Source organism: Apaloderma vittatum, unplaced genomic scaffold (genome assembly GCF_000703405.1).
Source record: "Apaloderma vittatum isolate BGI_N311 unplaced genomic scaffold, ASM70340v1 scaffold36074, whole genome shotgun sequence".
Lineage (NCBI taxonomy): Eukaryota > Metazoa > Chordata > Aves > Trogoniformes > Trogonidae > Apaloderma > Apaloderma vittatum.
Genome location: NW_009713866.1, coordinates 1 through 20,819, shown reverse-complemented (window position 1 = coordinate 20,819; position 20,819 = coordinate 1). Strand labels below are relative to the sequence as shown.

The following is a 20,819-nucleotide window of genomic DNA, read 5'->3' as shown; positions in this document are numbered from 1 at the left end:
TGCTCTGGGAAGCAGCCAAAGTGCAGAACACTCTGCCCTGGCCTGCATGTGCTTGCCTGAAATCTTTTTTTTTTTTCCCTCCTCTCTGGCAATGAAGAGACACAGGTGTACTTTGAGCTCATCCAAGCCTGACAGTGCAGGCCGTGGGCTTGCAGAGAGCTGGGAAGAGCTGTTGTTCCTCCTACTCAGGAGAGGGTACCTTTGGATTCGAGTTTGCTGCTTTTCCAGTGCCAGGCCTGTTGCTGAAGACCAGCGCAGTGTTGTAGGAGCACAGCTGGCAGCAGAGGAGCAGCAGAAGCTCAAGGCAAGGCTCACCACGTTGGCACATGAGCACTCTGTACCCTTTGTGGAGCGGGACGTCCTTTGGGCATGGCTTCAGGGAGATACAGGAGCAACAACCTCCAGCCACGATGCCCGCACGTGGGCAAGGTTTGAAAAAAGAACCACTAAAGCACGAAGCTGCTTCCAAAGTGAAAGTGGGCTGGCTGGCTGCTCTGTGCACTGCCAAGACTTGCTTGCTCGGTTTTAATCTTCCTTTCCTACTGTTTTATGCTACTTATGAAGACAAGAGGATGAAGCTAGAAACAAATCTTAGAACAAGGACAAGACTCTCTGGAATTGTTGGTTTCTGAGGCACAGCAGCTCTTGGGGAGAAAGTAGTTCTTCATCTGAGCTGCTCCAGTAGAAAGAGACAATGGAGTAATGGAGGTTAATAAATAATACACTAGAGGGCATACCAGCCTCTGCTTGAGCAAGCCTGTATCTCTGATCACACAGGGAGCCACCCTTCTGCCTCTGGTGACTGAGATGAAGTAATTTAAGGAGCCAAATTTGCAGTTAGCGTTCAAAGATTTAAAAATTAACACATCTCTGCTAGCCCAGCCTTTCTGTTTGGTCCTGAAAGCCAAAGTCACCCCCACTGAAATTTCAAATGACTTGAGCTACTCAGGGGAGAGGTCTTCATTTAGAGCCTGCACTGGTAACACGAGCCCTCTCTCTAGATTCTCTCGTTGGATATAACTCTATTTACAATTAGGTGTAGCTACTTGCAAAGTCCTCTGATCATTTTGGCAAGGAATATGAATAAATACATACGTACCCACAAAACGAGTAAGCAGGACAATACAGAAAAATAGGATCGAGAAGAGCAAATGAAGAGAGTTCGCAGAAACTTCATACCAGGCAAGATGACGTCATGCAGGCGTCGCGCAGCTCAGCTGTACAAGGACACACATTTCCTCACTGCATCTCTGAAGCCTGGCATTTGCTGCAGGGTCCCAGCAGCTTTCAGGTGCTGAAGTGCCGAGTTGCACAAATGCTTCACAACTAATTTTTTAGGGTTTGGTGGTTATCAGTTTGCCAAGGAGCTGGAAACAGGAACAATTCGATATGCAGCAAGATAAAGTTTAGCTGTAGACCAGACTAAGGGAATGGTTTTGACATTCATAAACATGCAGCAAAAAAATTCTGACATTGAGTATTCATTGAATTAACATTCATGAACATGAGCAGCAGCCCATGGGGCTTGGAAAAAAAAGGGGCTAAAATCAGATAACCTGTTGTCAGCTATCAGTTCCAGCATTTTTTTTAAATTCCAAACTGGAACTTGAATTAAGACATTGAAAAATCACTGCTACATAGACCCATGTTCAGCATGCGCTGACCCAGCAAGGTGTCTCTGCACTTCCCAGGCAGTGCAGGGGCCATACGAGGAAGGCTCCAGCCCAAAGGGAAGTTGCAGACAGGCACCGAAATGCCCCAGCAGGGCAGGACTGTGGTCTAGACCATATCCCCAGCACAGGTACCAAGGTGTGACACCACCAAAGCAACCTTGCCCATGATGTTTTTAACAACACACAGCTCTACCAGTGTGGTTTCAGAGGTTTTTCTATACTTGACCAGCAGTTTAACCTGCTGTGACCAGTTCCTCTCCTGTACCTGAGAATGGGATCACCAGGTGTTAGTCCTGGACTGAATCGTACCAGCCACTGATCTCCTGGTGAAGGTTCAGCCTACGCCAGCCAAGGGCTGCTTTATTTCTGCAGGCAACTGCAAACCTGGTAGAACTTCAGCTTACGGGACATGGATTTTACATTTGGCAATGATAAAATTTATTTTTACGGGAAAACAAGTAACAAAATTGTTGTCAGAAACTTAGCCAGGGGAAAATCAGCCTTATCAGAGGTCTGGACTGTGACCGAGGGACTGACCTCACCGCCAAGAGCAAAACAGAGCTGGGACTGGAAGCACCTGGTGCGCAGCCCTGAAAATCAGGCTGATGGGAAAGCTGCTTTCTGATCAGAGCCACTCTCTTATCATCCAGCAGACTACATAAATTTAAGTAAGCAAGCACGAGGATTTTGAACATCAAGAACAAGAGGTTGAAAGAGTGGGAACAGGTACAACAGGTGGCAGAGAGCCCAGCACTGATGCCAGGAGACTGTTCCATAATCAAGCTTTAAGACTAAGCTCCCTTGCTTAGAACAGCATGGGTGGCTCCCCACCCTTTTTGAAGGAGCTGGATTTGACTAACAACCAGGTTCTTAGAAGGAGTCAAACAAGCTCCTGCCGCAGATCTGAAGCAACAGTGATCCGTGCTTTCAGCAGCACAGTTCTCCATGTTGAAGGGGCCGTTTTGGGGATTGAAAACATGCAGCAAGAATTGTGTTCCTCCTTCAGTTGGTTGCATGCTCACCCATTGCTCTGTAACAAATGGGCTGCTGGCTTTAATTCAGCAGTGGCAAGTGAGAGACCAGTTACAGGATGCAAATATTCACAACAATCCTGAGAAGCTATCCAAGAATTTTGTTTCGCAGAGCTGGACTACCTCCTCCCCACCCGCGTTGCAAACACCGGTCCAGGCAGTGGTAGGTGTGACGAATGGCACGGGAGCTAGGAGCCCTGGGGCCCACCTTCCATCCTGTTCAGGCTATTTTTAGCTTCTACAAGAAATTTGCTTTGGCAAAGGTTCTAAAATCATTAGATCTAAGATAGAGCCATATTGAAATATTTCAATTCAATTCTAAGAGATCCCACAATTAATAAACTGGTTTGAGCCAGGAGCCAAGACATTTTTCAATACTTTCCTCTTTTGATCCCATTAATCACTGCCAACTCCTCCTAAGTATGCACCAAGCTTGGATGTGCAGGTGTTTTTTTTTTGGTCCTGAAATGCCCACCACAGGATCTGCAGGGTTTTTTTTCTCCAGCAATAGCATGGAACCAGTAGCTGGAAGCAAAATTTCCTGCAATCCAGGTGTGAGGAGAGTGTCGGTATGTAACAGACCACTTCCTACCTGAGTGGATCCTGGAGCTAGACAGCTTTCAAAGATCTTCTGGTTTAAAAGCCAGCAAGGAGATGTTATCCCTTTGGTAGTTCTAGCACGCTGAATTGCAGTTAACCTAGAAAGCAGCACATCCCTGCAATGAACCCCAGAATTCCCCAACACCGAGTTCAAGTGCTTAGCGTGCACAGAAACTAGATGGCAAAACCAGAAAAGTCGTCTGGGTTGTCTTTTTGATTTTTTTTTTCAAGAAATGAATGTAACCGCACGCATCTCCCCAACTAAATCAGAACACAAGCAGTCAAACAAGCAGTCTATGTTTTAATGGAAAAGGCCCATGCCTTAACTATAAAATATATTAAAATACATAAATAAGTTACTGTAAGAAAAATAACTGTTCCAAAGTTATACTCTGTCTTGCATAAATACAACATCTACACTTAAACTCTGATGCTTTTTTCACAAAGCTTTGGCCTGCATAACGTTTCTCACCTGACGGCTTAGCTAAAATGCTACCTCTGCGATTTAAGTCCCCCTCCCGTGGGGTAAGGGACTGAATTAACCGCTTGTCATTACTGGGCTGTTATCTGCCCGCTGCATGGCAACGCTGCCTCTGTGCAACTGCTGCTCCTCCAGTCATTTTTTACGAAGAGGCTGTTCCCACACGCATTATCCTGAAGAGCATGTTGAAGTTGTTGCTTCTTATTGCGTCCCGACAAGCACTGATCACTTGTGTTTTAGGCTTGCCAACTGTAAAGAGTAAAAAAAAAAGGAAAAAAAACCCACTTCAGTTACTGAAGCAGCTTATAAAACTACTTACTTGATCCAGTCTCAAAATCTGGGGGTTTCTTTCAAGTGTTTTTTAAACTCACAGTGAAATGCCATCTTTTTTGCATTACATAAATGAAATCCTCTCTTTAAAGAGGAATCATCTGTACCTCTATTACAAGGTAGCTTAAAGGACTTGTTGAAAGGGGAATGCTATAAACAGACAAAAAATTACCTCCTTCCCCAAAGACCTACAGAATTAATAATATAGATAAAAAGCCCTGCTTAAGGTGATTTTTTTTTTCATGCAGAATTATAAACTAAGAACTGAAACATTACTTTTAAAATGTTTTTAAGATTGATACTGGACACTCACAGTTGACTGTCACAGGCTGTAACATAAAAATGAAAAACTAAATTAGAAGAAATAATTTAAGGCCAAAAAGCCTGAAGTCATTTAAGTCACCCAGGTGGACTCTGAGACACATCCACCTCACTGGGGTACAAGACTCCCTGTTCCCTCCAAACACACACACACACACTTACCACGTAACCGCCCAGCCCTCTGGATCGCCTGATTCACAGCTTTCAGATTATTCAACAGCTCCGTGTGATTGTTGCAACGAATTTTGTACTGATTTATTAAATCTCTGTTAAGATCATACAGCTCTGTGTAGTGTGTCTTCATGTTTTTCCTGGGGGGAACAAATCAGTCCAGTTATTTGCATCTCCGGGGACAAGAAAGTCATTCCTGGTTTGTCAATATAAAGGTGTAGCAAGGCACAGTTGTGATGGCTACCTCAGTTACCTGCATATCCGCAAGCTACAACACAACAGACTTGTCTAGACGTGTTGATTATATTCATTATTTCACTTGGGGAAAAAAATGGTCTGTTTTTGCAGTGACTTTATCCAGCAGCCCAAAGAGGAGATGCCACTTTCCCCCGTGAGCTCAGGCCTCTTTTCTGCTGCTCTTGACAGTCAAAATAGGACACTGGCAGAACACAGCAAGTCAGAGTGAAAGGACATCTAAAATTTCTCTCTCGGCATTTTCAGAAGTTCAGACACCACAGACAGCTTTTACTGCCTTCTTCCCTCAATGTACCTTTCCTAATGGATCTCACCATCCCAAAGATGAGGGGTGTAAGTAAGCCCTTGCCCTTTTGCCTTCCCCAGACTGGTTTTCCAGCTAAAGAGGAAGACAAGGCTCAAGGAGAGCTCACAGTGGGACCAGGAAAGGCACCGATTCCACATCAAGAGTTGCAAATAAGCAACTCCTGTATCACAAAATTTATTTTTTTTACTCTTTTCTGCCTGAAAGGAAAAGAGTGGCCCTTCTAAACCCAACACACACCAGCTAAGCAGCAATCACTCACATGTCTCCCAGGAGTCGGGCATCTTCGGCCTGAACCAGCATGCTGCGGATGAGGTTGGAGCGTTCGGCCATGTCGGCAGTGAGCCTCTGGTTCACCGCGTGGTGCTCGTCCACCTGGCCAAGGCAAACAGCCATGAGAAGGGCCTCTGGCACTCTGGGCATACAAGTAACTTGTTCAAGATAAACCTTGGCTCACTGAAGTAGGAAATAACGTCCCAACTTAACCTACTGGCATCCCTGGGACCTTTCTCCTTCCCCTCACGCCCTGGCTGCTAGAGCAGTACCCTGTCCCCCCCGAACAGGGTGGTCAGGCTGAGATACACACCGTGTGCCCTGAGCCCAACCCACAGCTCACTCTCCCGTACTTAAATTATTCTCAACAACCAGCTGATGGGGACCAAGCGCCTGTTCTACAGAATACAGAACAAACAGAACGCTGAGGGTGTCCCAGTGTCCTTCACAAAGGAATCGGCAAGCCTTTGCCAGCTGATTGCCACCAAGAAAATAAAGCAGTTTGGAGATTCTCTCATATAAATGCCTCCAGTGACTGCTCAGCTGTCAATTTAGAGACACCTGATGCCTCCTCACCTTGACCAACACCTTCCGCAGCTCCTCAAAGTAAGCGGGGAAGTCTGCTTCCACCTGCAAATCTTCGATGGCCAGAAAGGAGGCCAATGACTGGATAATGTCACCAGCTAGATCAATATCATCCGTGTTGATGGAAATCTGTCAGAAAAGAAAGAGAGCACTGCAGTGCCCTTCCAAGCCGAAACATCTCCTAGAATGGGCTGCCTCTCAGGCAGTTACCCAGGCTCCAAGCAGTTCATTCTATCAAGAGGCAAAATAGTTGCATGAGCTTGCTTAAGCTCTACGGCTTTCAGTAGAGGAGACACTAATTTCAAAGGGGCTTTTATTCAGGCCCAGGACAAGAGGCATCCATGCATACAGGACCAGTGCAAAAGTTACAAACAGGCTTTGGGCCTCAAATTATGGCTCCCTGAAACCACGCTGTGTGAATACAGACACCTTCCTACAGATGTGTAGGTTAAGTAGTTTTGTTCGTTAACAGGTCCTGAAATTTCACCCACCAACGGTAAACAGGCCCAGAAGTTTCCAAAAACATCCCTAGAACAGGAGCACTTCCTTTGCCTGGTCAGTCACCCTTCACTTTTACTGCCTCATATTGGCACCACCCTTAAGTTTCATCTGAGTATAATTAAATGCGTGTTTCGCTCTGTCCCTGAAAGTACTCACCTCTCCGCCGGGCTTGATTTTGATGCAGAGCTGACCTGCATTACGAAGGGAAGTGAAGCAAACCTGAAAGGGAACACTCTGAAACTCTGCATCCTCTGGCAGCAAGAAGCTCTGATTCAGCCACATAACAATCTTGCAAAAACAAAATGAAGAGTATCAGCAAAAACAAAATGAAGAGTATCAGCCACCAGCTGTGTGGAAACCCTGGAGAACAACGCAACATCCCTGCACGTGATGTGCACCAGGGTGGCTCCATTCAGGAAATGTCATTTACTAGATTTCATCCCCTAAACGCATGTCATGAACTTGTCAGAATGAGGGCAGTTGACTCCCTGCTCCAAAGCTGAATGTTTGTAAGAAAATCAAATCCCACAACCAGAGACCACAGCCCAAGCTCAAAACATAAGCCCAGGCCAGACAAAGCTGGGAAGCAAGGCTTGATTTTACTGCAAGAATTTAAAGGAAGTTTTGTTTCATCTTGGATTTTGCCTTGATCATTTCATTTAATGCAGTAAAATTCAGGCAAATATGGCAGAGCCCTGCAGTTATGAGGGAAATGACCAGCTCTAATTACTGCTGTCCCACCATTCAGATCTTTTAGAACCAGAGCTACAGCACTGCTGCTCATCTGTGGTGAAACTGAGCCAATACCTGGGCGCCATATCGCCTTTCTCCTGATCTTTGCTCATTTACAAAATTCCTCTCTCACTACAGGGCTCTTGCCACTGGCATTCCATCAGTTGTCACACAGCAAACAAGATAATATCTGAAACGTCTCATGATCTCGGGCTATTAGTTCCTGCAGGAATTCCTGAAGCAGGAAATGCCTCAGTAGAGGCATCTTTTAAAGGAGAAAAAAAAGCAATGAGTCAAGTCGTAACACCCAGAGTCCAAAGGCCAGCAGCGCAGCTCACTGCATAATTTTTCCCTGGCTCCAGAAGTCTCAGGCCAATTGCAAACCCTCCACCTGTAGTGTCTGTCCGCAGGACAGGGGAATAGGCAGCAGAGCGCAAACTCACCCTTTGGGGCCTCTCATTTGTCGTACAGTTAACGAAGCTCAGGGGCTCCGTGGCCGAGTCTGTGCTGCTCAGGGCATACATGGAGAAGCGGGAAAGCTGTCTTGTCAACTCGAATACATGGAACTGTGTGCTGGAAGCAATCCAGAGGAAAAATGGAGGCAGTTACCAACAAACCAGAGATTCACCTCTTGCACAGGTTCCCAGTTCTTTTTTAGCTGGCTGCTGACATCAGCAGCTTCCAGCTACACAATCAGCTGCTTCATGTTTCCCAGGATAAAAACACTGGAACTTGGAAATTCCAGAATTATCACATCATGAGGTTGAATGGTTCCTCCTCCACTGCTTCCACTTTCCATAATCCTTCCAATGAGATACATTCTCTAGGCTCACACATTTACCGTATTCCTCATTGATGTGACTGGATATTTTCTTTACAGGTTCAGTGAAGTCTCATTTAAAGCAGTAATAAAGACAAATAGAGAAATTAAAGAGGGAATTTAGTCCCATACGTCCTTTCTGCAGCTGCTGGCTAGCTCTCAGAATATGCCTCCCTGTCCAGAGAAAGGATGCAGCTTCCTGGGGCACCACCAGTTCCAGCAGATATGAGCAGGGAGAAACTTGTTTTCACGTGTCATTTTCAAGGTAGCTTGGATAGAGCCTCTGTCTCCCTTGATTCCCTCTGCAGACTCACAAAAAGGCACTTCTCGCACAAGAAATGCTCACTGCTCCCATAAAGGCAGAGCTGGAGCACAGCAGAGTGACTCCAGACCATTTAGACTTTTGTCCGGAGAAGAGCTCAGCATCACAGATGCAACAGAGTTTTTAAGGAAGCATTCCACCTCTCCTTCCAGTAACACAAAAGCAAGGCACCAGGGAACTAACAGTGCCCTTCCCCGGGGACAAGCACGAAGCCACATCACTGCTGTTTCCTGGTCACACAGCCCTGGAGACCAGCAGAGATCACACAACACAGAACTCACCTGTTCCTGTAACCCACGAAGGCTTTGATGTGCAAATCCACAGGGACATCTTTGGGTGGAGTAAGGGGAACACGAACACAGCCCGAGAGGTTCTGGAGACTGGGGTGTACGACGTGGCTCTCTCCTTCAAATATGCCCTCAGCAAAGATCAGCACGGCACGGATGATCGTGTCTTAGCAACAGAAGAAAAATCAGTTCCCAAATGAGAGCTGTCCTCTGGCAACAAAGCACCACTGCTTCCAGAAATAAGCATGGTTCATTCTTTACACCTCTCTTCTGAACTGTCAAAATATCCAGACGACCAGCCCTGCCATGTGTGGACCTGACCGCATCCTCAGCACAGCTGGTGCTAGGTCAGTTTGCTATCCTGAGGTAGTTCAGTTTTGCAAATAAAAGGAAGCAGTTCTAGGTTGATGTTTAGAGTTAACACAAAGGAGTGTTGCAGGGATCACCAAGAATCATTTGATCCATGTAAAATGTTAATTGCCTTAGAAAATAATACATAAAAAGAAATAAATTTCATCAAACTCCCCTCCCCTGAGACCCATCACAAGAACACAGCTCGATTCAAAACTCTGTGAAAAGAAAGCAACCACAAAGGGGAAATTACAGACAATAAAGGGGAGACAGGCAAATCATTGGCTAAATATAACTGAATGTTTGCAAGTGTTTACATGAAATTAATGTCAACGGTTGCAGGTTACCACTCACCATTTGTGGTGGAAATGCAGAGCTCCACATGGGCAGACTGGCTGTCAGAGCCCAGATTAACAGAGAGGGCTGTCTGCAGTTGGGTGTTTGCTGGAATCACACCTCTTTGCCCATCAGCTTCCTTCGACTGGGCGCTCAGTTCAGCCTGTCATAAAAACACATACCCTTCAATATCAGGATTTCAAGATTCTCATTCAAGCAACCTAGAAAACACACACGTTAAGTCAGTTCTCTTTTCTTGCAGGAGAAGGCTGTTCCCAGATACTTCACACAGCTACAAACAGCGGCGGGATTAGGCACGAAGCTGTGGATGCTTGTGCTACGATTTGTTCAAGTGCTTTACTGTCAATGGAGCTCAGCCTTTATTCAAAAAAGCACTTACATACATTCAATTCTAAGCACAAGCTTATAAAATCCCATGCTTTTTGCTATGGTGGGCATTTACTGTTCAAATATGAGTTTGCTCTTTCCTCAGATTATTTTTCAAAGCTCTTTATTCCTGCACCATCACCACCAAGCCACGTGTGCTTCTGCCACCCTGGCAGTACTCCCAGCCCTCACCCAGTTACCTGACCCTCTCACACAATCCCCTCTAACCAACGAGTTCGCTTTACGTATTGAAAATTGTAATTTGCAGACACATACCAAAGCACAGGGCTGAACAGAATCCAGCTCTAAACACAACTGCTTTGGCAAGCCAAAGGAGCAAGGAAAATGTTGGTTAGAAGAACACAAAAAGCAAGTTCTGAACTTGCACAAGGAGCAAGCCAGATGCAGAAGCAGGAATCCCCAGCGACAACCTCACTGCACCCTAACAGGTTATAGCTCCGACTTGCCTGGACTGCCCCACGACGGCTTCCCAGATTACTCCGGATTTATTGCAATAGGAAGGTGTGTTTTGGCCCTACGCACGGTCTAAGTAGTACCTTTGCATTTTCCTCATAATTTCTTAATTCCAGCAGCAGATTTTGTTTCTTTTGACTAAGTTCTCGGATCAGATCTTGCTCAGCACTTGTATCCATTAGGTTTCCTTTCATCTCCTCACCTCCTGGCAGATAGCCTCGGACTGTACAGAAACAAAACAGCCAGTTTCAGCAAAGTCTTTCACAGCCTTCTCCAAACTTTAGTTTTTGTAACAATACCCTGTTGTACCACCTCAACAGTATACACGAGTTCTGGTCTTCAGATGGTACCATTTGGTTGAAAACCTGAGCACTGATTTAGACCCACAGAGGCTCCAACTTTCCTGGTGGTCAGGACAGGAAAATTACATGGATTAAAAAAATACAAGAAAGAAAAAAAGGTGAATTTCCAAGCTGTCTTTAAGCTGTCTTCACCTGACCAGACAAGTGCAGCGCCTGGTCCTTTTGTGAGATGATTCCCACTGTAATCATTCTTTCAGGTGCTTAGGCAAGTTCGCAATTATGCAAAGTTAATAAAATGCGTACCTGGATTTCTAGAGCTGGTCAGAGGAGCTGTTACTGTCTGGAAATTACTAAGTCACTGTCAATCAGGCAGTAAAAAAAGATTTACCCACATGAGTTTTTCCCCAAATCCAAGGAAACTTCACTTCAAGGGGTAAGACCTGTTTCCCAGTAGCCCACTGGAGCACAGAGTTATGTAAATATCTCTAACTTCTCCACTTCTGTGGAGACAGAAGAGGTGAACAGATTACGAGAGAAAGACGCTTGCTATAAACTTCCATTCTGCTCCAGGGCTCTGACTGCAGCTCACAATGAAAGCCAGGGACAAAAATCTTATACCTGCAAAGAATACGCTGCCTGATTGTGTAACCCCTGTAAAAAGTTGCAGGGAACTTGAAAAGCACTCAGAACGCACACCGTGCTCCGATGAAAGCACCCACTTTATTAATTCTGAGTGAATCATTCACTTGAGAGCAACACCTAAAACGCACTGAAATACAGAAGAACGCCTCATGTGAAAAGGATGCTGGCCCCAACTAGAACTCTAATAACAAGAACTACATAACCCTGACAACAAGGCTACTGCTATTTCCCAACACTTAAAGGCTCCAGCCTAAAGCGATCGCCATCATGCCAAGGTTTGTTTACGACGGACCCATCAGAAAAGGATGATCACATTCAGTGATCACACAGCCCTGCGAGGACAAGTTACCTTCAGAACTGTGTAAAATGTTCTCTTGTAAGCTTGGGAAAAAGCTTTATATGCTGAAGCGCAAGCGCAGCAAATCCGCGTGGCCTGTGATTAAGACAGACAGCAAAACACCGGGCTATTTAATGAGGATGGGCTTTTGTTCCAAACGGGCTGTGCCAGACCTGCTCGTCTCAGGCCACTGACGCCAAGCAGTCGGATGATCATGCCAGTGTCTTTCCTGGAGCCATTCCTGCAAATTCACGCTGAGTTTATTTAAATAATCCATGATCATATTTGTTTCCACTCACAGGAGCCAGGTCTGACTTCCTGAATGCACGGTGGGGTAAATCCACCAGTTATCCAGTTTTAGGATAGCTTTTCCCAGGAAACAAAGTGTTGTTTATATCTACAATTTCTAACATGAAAACTACTAATTTTTAAAAGAAAACCAAAACACCTCCCCATAGCTCTCCAAATACCTTTACCCTCTTTAAAGCAATCAAAAAATTATCATGTACAGAGAAAAAAGATTTCTGATCCATGCATCTATAATAATGTCGCCCGAAGAACTACAGTTTGTACTGAATGTAGTCATCTTCGCATGGGACTTCTTCCATCAGGCAAATTAATTTCGATGACTTCTTGGATGAATCCTGTCTGCAGATAGCGTAACTCAAAATCCCCTTAACTTCATACAAAGCAATGGGAAATTTGGCAAACAAAAGCACTATGTAACTGAAACAACGCTTAGCTAATCTGAGATGATGAGATGTGCCTGATGTTATCGTGTATTGAATTAACATCCTGAACAATGCTCTTACCTTCACCGTCAACCGAACAGCAGATTAACTGGGTGCTCCCATCCATTCTGTAATCCCCCTCCACCACTCCTGCAACTGAGGAAGCAAAGTTGTCCTTAAAGATGACCTCCCCAGTTCGGTCACTGCGTGCATCAACCTGGAACAACACAGAGTTCCAAGGCACAGCATGAACAGAGAAGCTAACTGACACTAAAATATGTGTTGTGCCATCCTCTGAGCTGCTAACCGAAAGCCGGCTCTGCTGACAGAACTTGCAGCTCTGTCGATCAGAACACCTCTCATAAAAAAAACACCACCCAGAAAAGGCCTCTAGACGAGACTCGGCTAGAAGGAACAGCTCTTCAGAGATGCTTCCCCAAGTTACAAACAAGGGGAAGGCAAGAATGGGACTGTGAGCCTGCACTAGGAAGGTTATGCAGGCGTGGATGCTGCGATGGTGGGACTAAACGAGAAATAATAGTGCACTATTTACAATCTCTCCTCTTAGCTGCAGCCCTTGCGTGATGAATTATCTTTATACACAAATACCACAACCTTTAATCATCTTTCTTTGGAGAAGCACAGTGAGGAGGGCTCAGTTCTGTGCAGTTTGGCTTTTCCACAGCACACAACCCTGCATTACTCTTTCTAGGAGCCAGGGACTGTTTCAGACCAACAAGCAGAGTAGAGCCTGCCAGTGGAAAAGAACAGAGAGGAGTGAAGCAAGGAGAGGTTCTCTCTTTAACAACGCCATATACCTAATCTAACATAAGTTACAACATATCTGGGATCTAGACTGCCAGCTTGATATGAAGTTAATTAAATTTCTCCAGGCTAATCAGAGTAATGAGAGGTGTGAAGAAAAAAGCACAGCTTTACCAGAGGAAAAAAAAAAAAAAAAAAGAGAGAGAGAAAACAAATAACCTGGCAAGCTGGGTCCAGGAGAGATTTGGCAGCTGGAACAGTCATTTCTGGCAAACGGGAACATACCAAGCAACAGGATTAAGACTGAGCTGTATAGAATGTCTTTGCATAAAATTAAATAATCCTTGATTAATGCTCCCATAGTCAAGAGTGACGCTGCTCTCCGGTTACATAACCCCTTTGTCCTCCCTGTAGTTTGAGAACATGCAGGAAACGTCACAGAGGATTATCAGCATGTCCTCAAGGCTCAGCTGAAAAGACACTGAAGAGCTCTAGGATGTGGCACATGATCTCTGCTACCACACCTTAGCAAGTGACTCTGAGCTAAGCAGAGGAAGCAGCTTTTCTCTGATCTTGCACTTGGCACAAGATTCACCACCCAAGTTAGGTTTAGTGCAACAGTTCTGTGGCGCTCGTCTTTCAACAGTCTGTAATTTTTCGTCTGTTCTCCAAACAATTTAACAGCTTGGTTCAGTTGCTGCTTCCAGATTTACAGCTCCTCGTTTCACCGCCTCATATAAACTCACCTTCCCATTGGACCAGCCAGTGATCAACTCGCGCACGCCGTCTGAGTTTAGGTCAAAGGCATGTATGCTCATTGCAAGGTTCTTAGACTGAGGATAAAAAAAGAAAAAAACATATCAAGCTTGGGTACATTTTCTAAATTGCACATGCAGGACAGTGGAGTGTGACGTGCTACAGAGATGACAGAAAGGAATACAAAAATGTCTCTTCTCGGAAAGCACAAGCATCCATATCTCTCAGGTCACACATGTCTCAAACCCTAGCCCTGGCACTACAAATCTAGTCCATTGCTCTCAAAGGACCTGATCTTTCCTTTAAATACATTTTCATCCAAGGAGATGGTTGGAAATCACAAAAACAAAGTGTAAAAAGCCAAATTCTCTAGGGAAAAAGAAAATAAAACATCGTTAGCATAAAACAAGAGCACTGAGGAAAGTTGTTAACCTCTTCCTGCCACCTCCCAAGGAATCCTTTTTATTATTATAATAGACTGTTCTAATCTGTATTATATCGAGAATATTAAATGAGCATCAGAAAAGGATCTTGTCAATATGCTTTGCTGCAGCAGCAAATAGCTCTTGGTGCAAAAAAATTAGCTTTGAACATGGACAATGCAAGATTAATTCAGTCTCCAAAAAGCAGTTCACTGATTCAACAATACAGCCAGAGGCATTTTCTAACAGTGAACTCAAATTTCTCTGTTGTTTAAACAACCCTGCAAAGCTGAACCATCCTTAGTTGTACAGTTCTACAGTGCTTAAGCCATCATCAACAGTCCCAAAAGCACTGAAGGAACTGACATGGTATTAATTTTGCATGTCTCTAGAAAAATAGGTAGATTACATAAGAACAAAATTACATTAAGTTTGATGCCTGGCAGAAAATTTCAAATTCATCTAAGGAGTCAGGGCAACATCACAATGACTCGAGACTAGGCACTAAATCTCCTAGCAGCCTCCAAGCTTTCAGTGATGATATTTCGACTGCAGTCTCACCTTAATCCTCCAGTAACGGGCCGTCTTGTCGTAAACTCCAACCGTGCCGTTAGAAAGAGCATAGCCGAACCGGCTGCCGTACATGGGGCTGAGAGCAGTAATCGTCTGGCGGGGGCAACAAGGGAGAGAGACAACACAGGAGTGAAAATTTCCGCATCTTCCGAGCAACAGAGAATAGACTATACCATTTCTCTATCAACAGAGAACAGGCTATACAATCTCTTTATCGTATGAACCGTACGACACTTAAACAGTAAATAAATCTATTGTAGGAAGCATTAAGTGCTGAAGTAACTGTTTTAAAAAATCAGTTTGAAATCAAAGGCCTCGTAAGACTTCCTCACACAAGCTGCATTGCCGGTGTGAAGACACACTGCAGCAAAGATTGCAGAATTACCCTCAAAACCATGTACTCTGACCAAATATTTCCTGTCACAAGCAGCAACACAACTGCTCGCAGGGAGTCTGTGGTCATCAGTGCTAATACATTATAAACCTGCTCCAAACACACAACATTCCTTAAGCTTCATGAGCTGAGGATGCTAAAGAGTTCAACTTCACATGGGTTGGGAAAACCCTAGAGCTATTATTGGTAAAAAATCTTTGCCCACGATTAGCAAGATAAAAATTAACAGCTCCCACAGTTGGACTTCTTTGGAAGACAATGAGAACACGAGGTTAGGTGTTACCTAAGTAACAGCGCCAGGGAAAGACCCGAGAGTCATAAATCAACCTGTTTCTCACTCCTTTTAAAACCCATTACCTCACAATTCTTCACCGAGCTAAGGCTCTCAGTGCTTGGAAATGTAGGTTTTACCATGCACTAAGACTATGAGACTTCAATGTCAGAAGGAACAATTGCAATTACCTCTCTGTACCTTCTGTACAACGCAGCACAGATTTCTTTAAATTAAATCCTTGTCCAACTTCTTAAAACTCAGCTGATTGCTCCTTGATTTTTTATTTTTTTTTACCATAAAACAGGGTTTCCAAACCCTTTATCCTTCCCTCTCACAATCTTCTCCAAAGCCTTTCCCAAGAATCAAACCTCTAAATTGCAAGCACCCAGTACGGACAGAAGAGTCCAGCAACAGTCAGAGTTGCAAAGGTAGCAATACTCCCTTCATACTTTATTGCCCATTTATAAATTCAAGAATTACAACAGTCTGTGGGCTTTTGTTTCACCAAAATAAGTGATTAGAAGCAGGCCTGGTAGAGTTAAGATAATGGTTGGATTCGATGACCTCAAACTTGTTTTCCAGCCACAATGATTCTATGATTAAACGCAGAAAATGTAAACTATTCAAGTCTTCCAAAACGAGCACAACGTGTAAAGCCATTGTTCCCTCAATTTACCTTCCTACAAAGAAAGGTTTAGACGGAACTGCATCCTTTTACATCAGAACAGTAGGGTTGTAACAGGCCTCCCGAGACTCTGCAGGTGTGACTTTAACACGGCTCTACTGTGGATCTGGAAATAAATCACGCACAGGAGCGAGAGACCTCTAGCTTCCCTTTAACCAGAAATCACGACGTGACTCCCGACTGGCCGCTGCACAGACAGGGGAACGCATGACAGGCCCCGCTGTAATTCTAGCTAGAGTAACAGCTTCCTTTCCCAGAATGCTGCCTGGATTTGCCTTTTATAGCTCTGCTAAGTGGTTTAACAGTTAACTAAGCCTTTTAGTCTCAATTCGGGCAGTGGGCAGACCTCAGATCTTCAAGGACAAAGGTCTGTAATGTGTCCTGACTCTACCCTGGGCCCTGAAGTATCATGAGGAGGCTAAGAAAACTCCTAAATGTAATGAGGAGGCTATGGTACTCCCTCCCGAGCAATCAAAATTTAACAGTGGGGATCTTCTCTCAGTTTTTAAGCTAAAGAGCAACTTCCATGTCTTTTATTTATCATTCTTTAAGCATATCTGCCCCAAACTTCACTTTGCAGCCCTCTAGGCACAGTGTATAACCCCAATTGCAATATTAAGCCAGTTTTGCCCAGGCAGCCCTCTTCTAACCCACCATGTCTGGATACACACAGGAGCAAGTTACTTTGTCACAATTGTGTCCACACATTGGAGGAAAACCAAAGGCGCTTGCTCAGAAGGCACCAAGAGCTTCAATCACAATTCAGTGCCCTTCAGCACCTTTGCACAGGGTACTGACCTTCAGTCAAGCAAGCTATTTTTCTCGACCTAGCAAAAGGTTTGTAAGTACATAAAGCAAAAAATGCCATGCATAACAAAAGACATTATTAATCTCTTAACTGGTGCAGCTCTAGCCGAATATACTGTGCCAAACAGTTAAGTAACTACTTAACTCTACACAATAAATTCGAACCAGAGAAGCTTTACAGCACACACCGCTTTCAGCTTCATCAGCGATTACGATAAACACTGGCTGAAAGTTACTCACCTCTGTCTCTGACATTTCTGCCACAATCTCATCTTCTTTAAACACCCGGATGTCAAAATCTTCAGAGCCAACAAGAAGCTAGAGAAACAAAAAAACAAAAATGTTTACCTTAAAAATAGTTATTCAAGCTAAGGAAACTGAAAACCAGGACGCAGGAGGCAAATAAAGATTCCAGGTCCAGCAATGAAGAGGTTTTAACAGTTCTATGAAAAGTTGCCAGGGGCACAAAACGTCAAGGCAAGATTTTGCAAGTTTCCCATTGTCAAACCTTTTTTTTGTCAAGCTCCACACTACAAAAGCCTAATGAAATATTTGGGGCAGGAATGAGAAAAAATACTTTGGAACACCACGGCTATACTCTTTTTTTACTCTGATTTGGTGTTGCAATTTGTAACTGCAATTACGCACATCAAAAATATTAGGTTGCCCGTTTTGAAGCGGGAGACCTGCAGCTCAGTTCTGACTTGTACTACATGGGTTCAGAGAAACCGCAACTGGAATTTGAAAAGGGAAGAAAAAAGCTTTCCCCCCAACTCTTTGGCAAAATGGGAGAAAGTAACCTGTATCAATCTCAAACCATAAGAACAATAAACCAGTTTTGCACACTACTAAATGACAGAAGTCTATTCATGAAGTTTTAAAATTTGTCCATTTTAAACACAGACATGTTTTTACTGAGGCAGAAGGAATGGACATGAAGTCAGCACATCCATCTACCAGATAAGACACAAAGTGATAAACAATTTAGAAAGATGTTTCTCTGCATTTTCTCGGAACTTCAAGTTTTAAACCAGAGCCAGTTTCAAAAAAGCCACAAATAAAACAAAAAAAGAATTACCTACATAGTTAAGACGAAAAAGAACCCTAAAAAAAAAAGTCTCAGCAAATGCATAAGGGGCTAACTGGCAGGGTAAGTGGTTGGATAATGCATCCAACTCTGCTTAGCTCAAAGTACCATCAGATTACACCAACTGCTGAGAATGAACCTTTCTTGAGCAGAAAAAAATAGCAAAACCACAACCAAAAAAACTCAACCAACTTAGAAGCACAAGTGCAAAACATTTACAATTAGTGCAACAGATCAGTTTCCCAGTTTATGAACCTTTATAACAGTCTCCCTTTTCTACAACCACCTCCGAGCGCATTAAAAAACCCACATCCTAAGAGAAGCTGTGCAGAAATTGATTGGAAAACCTGGATTTTTTTCACTTCCCCAAGATCCCAATTGAGCAAACATTCTGTTTCAGTTCAGTATTTATAAAAAAAAAAAAAAAAAACCCACACATAAAGGGTGCATGAAGGGTGCAGAGGCCCTTTACACATTGCTGTAAACATTACACAGTTGAAGTAAGCATTCCAATAATGAGAGAAGTTTTCCTTTACAGCCAGCAATCCATTCACTAGAGCAAGGCCCTCATGTCCTGTCAAGGACTCCAAATACACCAAATTTCAGACCCTACGAGCAGTGTCACAGACCAGAGCCGCTCCCTGTACACAGGCTGAGCATTTGTGTCCATCTTTGCCCAACCAGACTCTGGAAAAAGACACAACTTCCACACAGGGATGGCTTTAACTGCTAAGGCAGTCATACTTAATAACTCACATTTTTTGTTATCAGTTCAATACAAATCCATGAGAACAGATGAATTTATATGTAAAGGGTTACAAACCTCATTTTTGCCATCACCATCGAAGTCACACAGTGCTAACGAACGAACGTTGTCTCCGGTAACCTGAAATGAGAGACAGTGCTCAGTGCTGGCGAGAGCTGACAGAAGCTTAACTATTTTTATTATCTCAACTTCAAGCAACATCTGAGTGCACTGAATACATGACCAAAATATAGTTTAAGGTCTGAGATAAATTAAGATATCAACAACCAAATTAATAATTATTATAAAAAAAATTAATTCAAGGGAAATCAGTGCAATTGAAAGAATCTGATAGGAACATCAGAAACATTATGCGTAGACTTACTGTCCAAAAAAGGTCATTTCCTTCATAATCAAAGCCCTGCAGGGCACAGTTTCCACCAATAATAGCAAGTGGAGATGGAATATCTCCCAGGTTTCCAAGAACAATTGCATTTGCTCCATCTGAAACCTAGAAAGAAACATTAAAGGGTAACAGCAATGAGAAAGAGCTTCCACGTTATCATTATCAGTTTAGCAGATAGGCGTAATAACTTTTTTTTAATTTTGCCTTGCTAGGTCATACGTGACATATTATGAAAATCTGCTCTTGCAGGCTCATACACAGACATACATCACATTCACATTTTTCTTCTGAAATATTCCAGATATTCTAAAAGGAAAACATTCTGAATACAGTAATATAACTCAGGCAAAGAACAGAAGCACAACTAATTGACAAAGTAATGTAAAAAACATGATCTTTAGAGTGGAAAGAGAAAGAAAACAATGAAGATACTAAAAAAAGCAGCCAGGGAAATTAACTTACCTCTCTGTAAAACAAATCCGAGTTGTTGTACACATCGTAAGCCAATAAATTAGTTTGTGTTCCAACCAGAAGACAATCATAACCCAGCTGTGGGTTCAGCACTCCCGAAGCCAGACAAGTGATCCCTTGGTTAATGTTGAGAAGAGAAATGTCCGAATCTTGGTTACTTTGCACCATTCGATTTGTGCTTGCTCTCTGCCCTCGGGCATGAGGATTATGAATAAACACCTGTAGAAACAAAGAGATAAATATTATCACAGAGCACGTAAGTGTTAGTGTACGCAAAAAAAATGCTTGTAAACATTAAAGATTACTGTTTGGATAATAACTGTGACGAGGAAGAAGGGAATTCACTCAACCAAAGCGAGGCCAAAGTGAGGTTTTTGCTGACAATACCATTTCCAGCAGTTACTGTTTAGTTTTAAATTGTACCAAAGAAGAGAAATGGCAGGGAAAACCCTGCTCTGGCCAGCAGAGCTGTGCAACCATTGTTTTGTTTCTGCAAGTGGCAACTGATGAGTCTTCAGAGGTGAAAGAAAGGTGAAAGAAACAAACCAAAGAGCAACAACAAACTAAATAAATTACATACAGTTGGTAACTGTTACCAAAAAACCCCAAATATTTAGGGCAATTTGCCTGGTACCTATCTGCAGCCTCCATCTCTAGGTGAACACGGTTAATTTAAGAAGGGGCCTGTGATAAGTAAGTTTTTATTCTCACCAACTAATATTCAGTCACTGTAGGTGCCTGGAGCAGAGTCAGGGGCTCACATGATATCATGCTTGATTTATCACAGAATTGCCCAGGTTGGAAAAGACTTTTAATAACATCGAGTCCAACCATTAACCCAACACTGACAAGTCCTCAATTAAACCATATCCCTGAGAACGACGCCCGCACGACTCTTTCTGGCTGTACAGTCTGTCTCTCGAAAAAGCTGTTCTGTGCTGCTCCTAAAGTCTCCAAACTAAAATTAACAATGATGCCGGGAAACGGATGAACCACGTTTCCCCTAACCCGCCTCTGTGCCTTTACACTTCAACCTACGTTGTGTTTTTTCAGTCAGGCTGTGTTTAACCTCCTCCTGTTTGTATTTCAGACTCACAGCAGGGAGCGTCTTCAGCTCCCGCGGGGCAGTCCCTGTCCCCCCTGCACAAACCTCAGCCCCGCTCCTTCCCCTGCGCCCCGAAGGCCCGG

The 20,819-nt window shown here is 43.6% G+C and overlaps 1 protein-coding gene across 1 annotated transcript; it reads right to left on the bottom strand.

Moving 5' to 3' along the window:
- Positions 1-3,808: 3,808 nt before the first annotated feature.
- On the bottom strand, positions 3,809-19,850 carry BBS2 (Bardet-Biedl syndrome 2; the record flags this gene model as incomplete). Its single annotated transcript, XM_009868531.1, has 16 exons — positions 3,809-4,034; positions 4,599-4,747; positions 5,429-5,541; positions 6,016-6,153; positions 6,682-6,813; positions 7,701-7,830; positions 8,681-8,852; positions 9,392-9,536; positions 10,318-10,457; positions 12,328-12,463; positions 13,758-13,844; positions 14,751-14,855; positions 17,163-17,240; positions 18,833-18,895; positions 19,140-19,265; positions 19,623-19,850. Coding segments are annotated over 16 exons (2,049 nt in total), but the record flags the coding sequence as incomplete, so codon positions are not given.
- Positions 19,851-20,819: the final 969 nt, after the last annotated feature.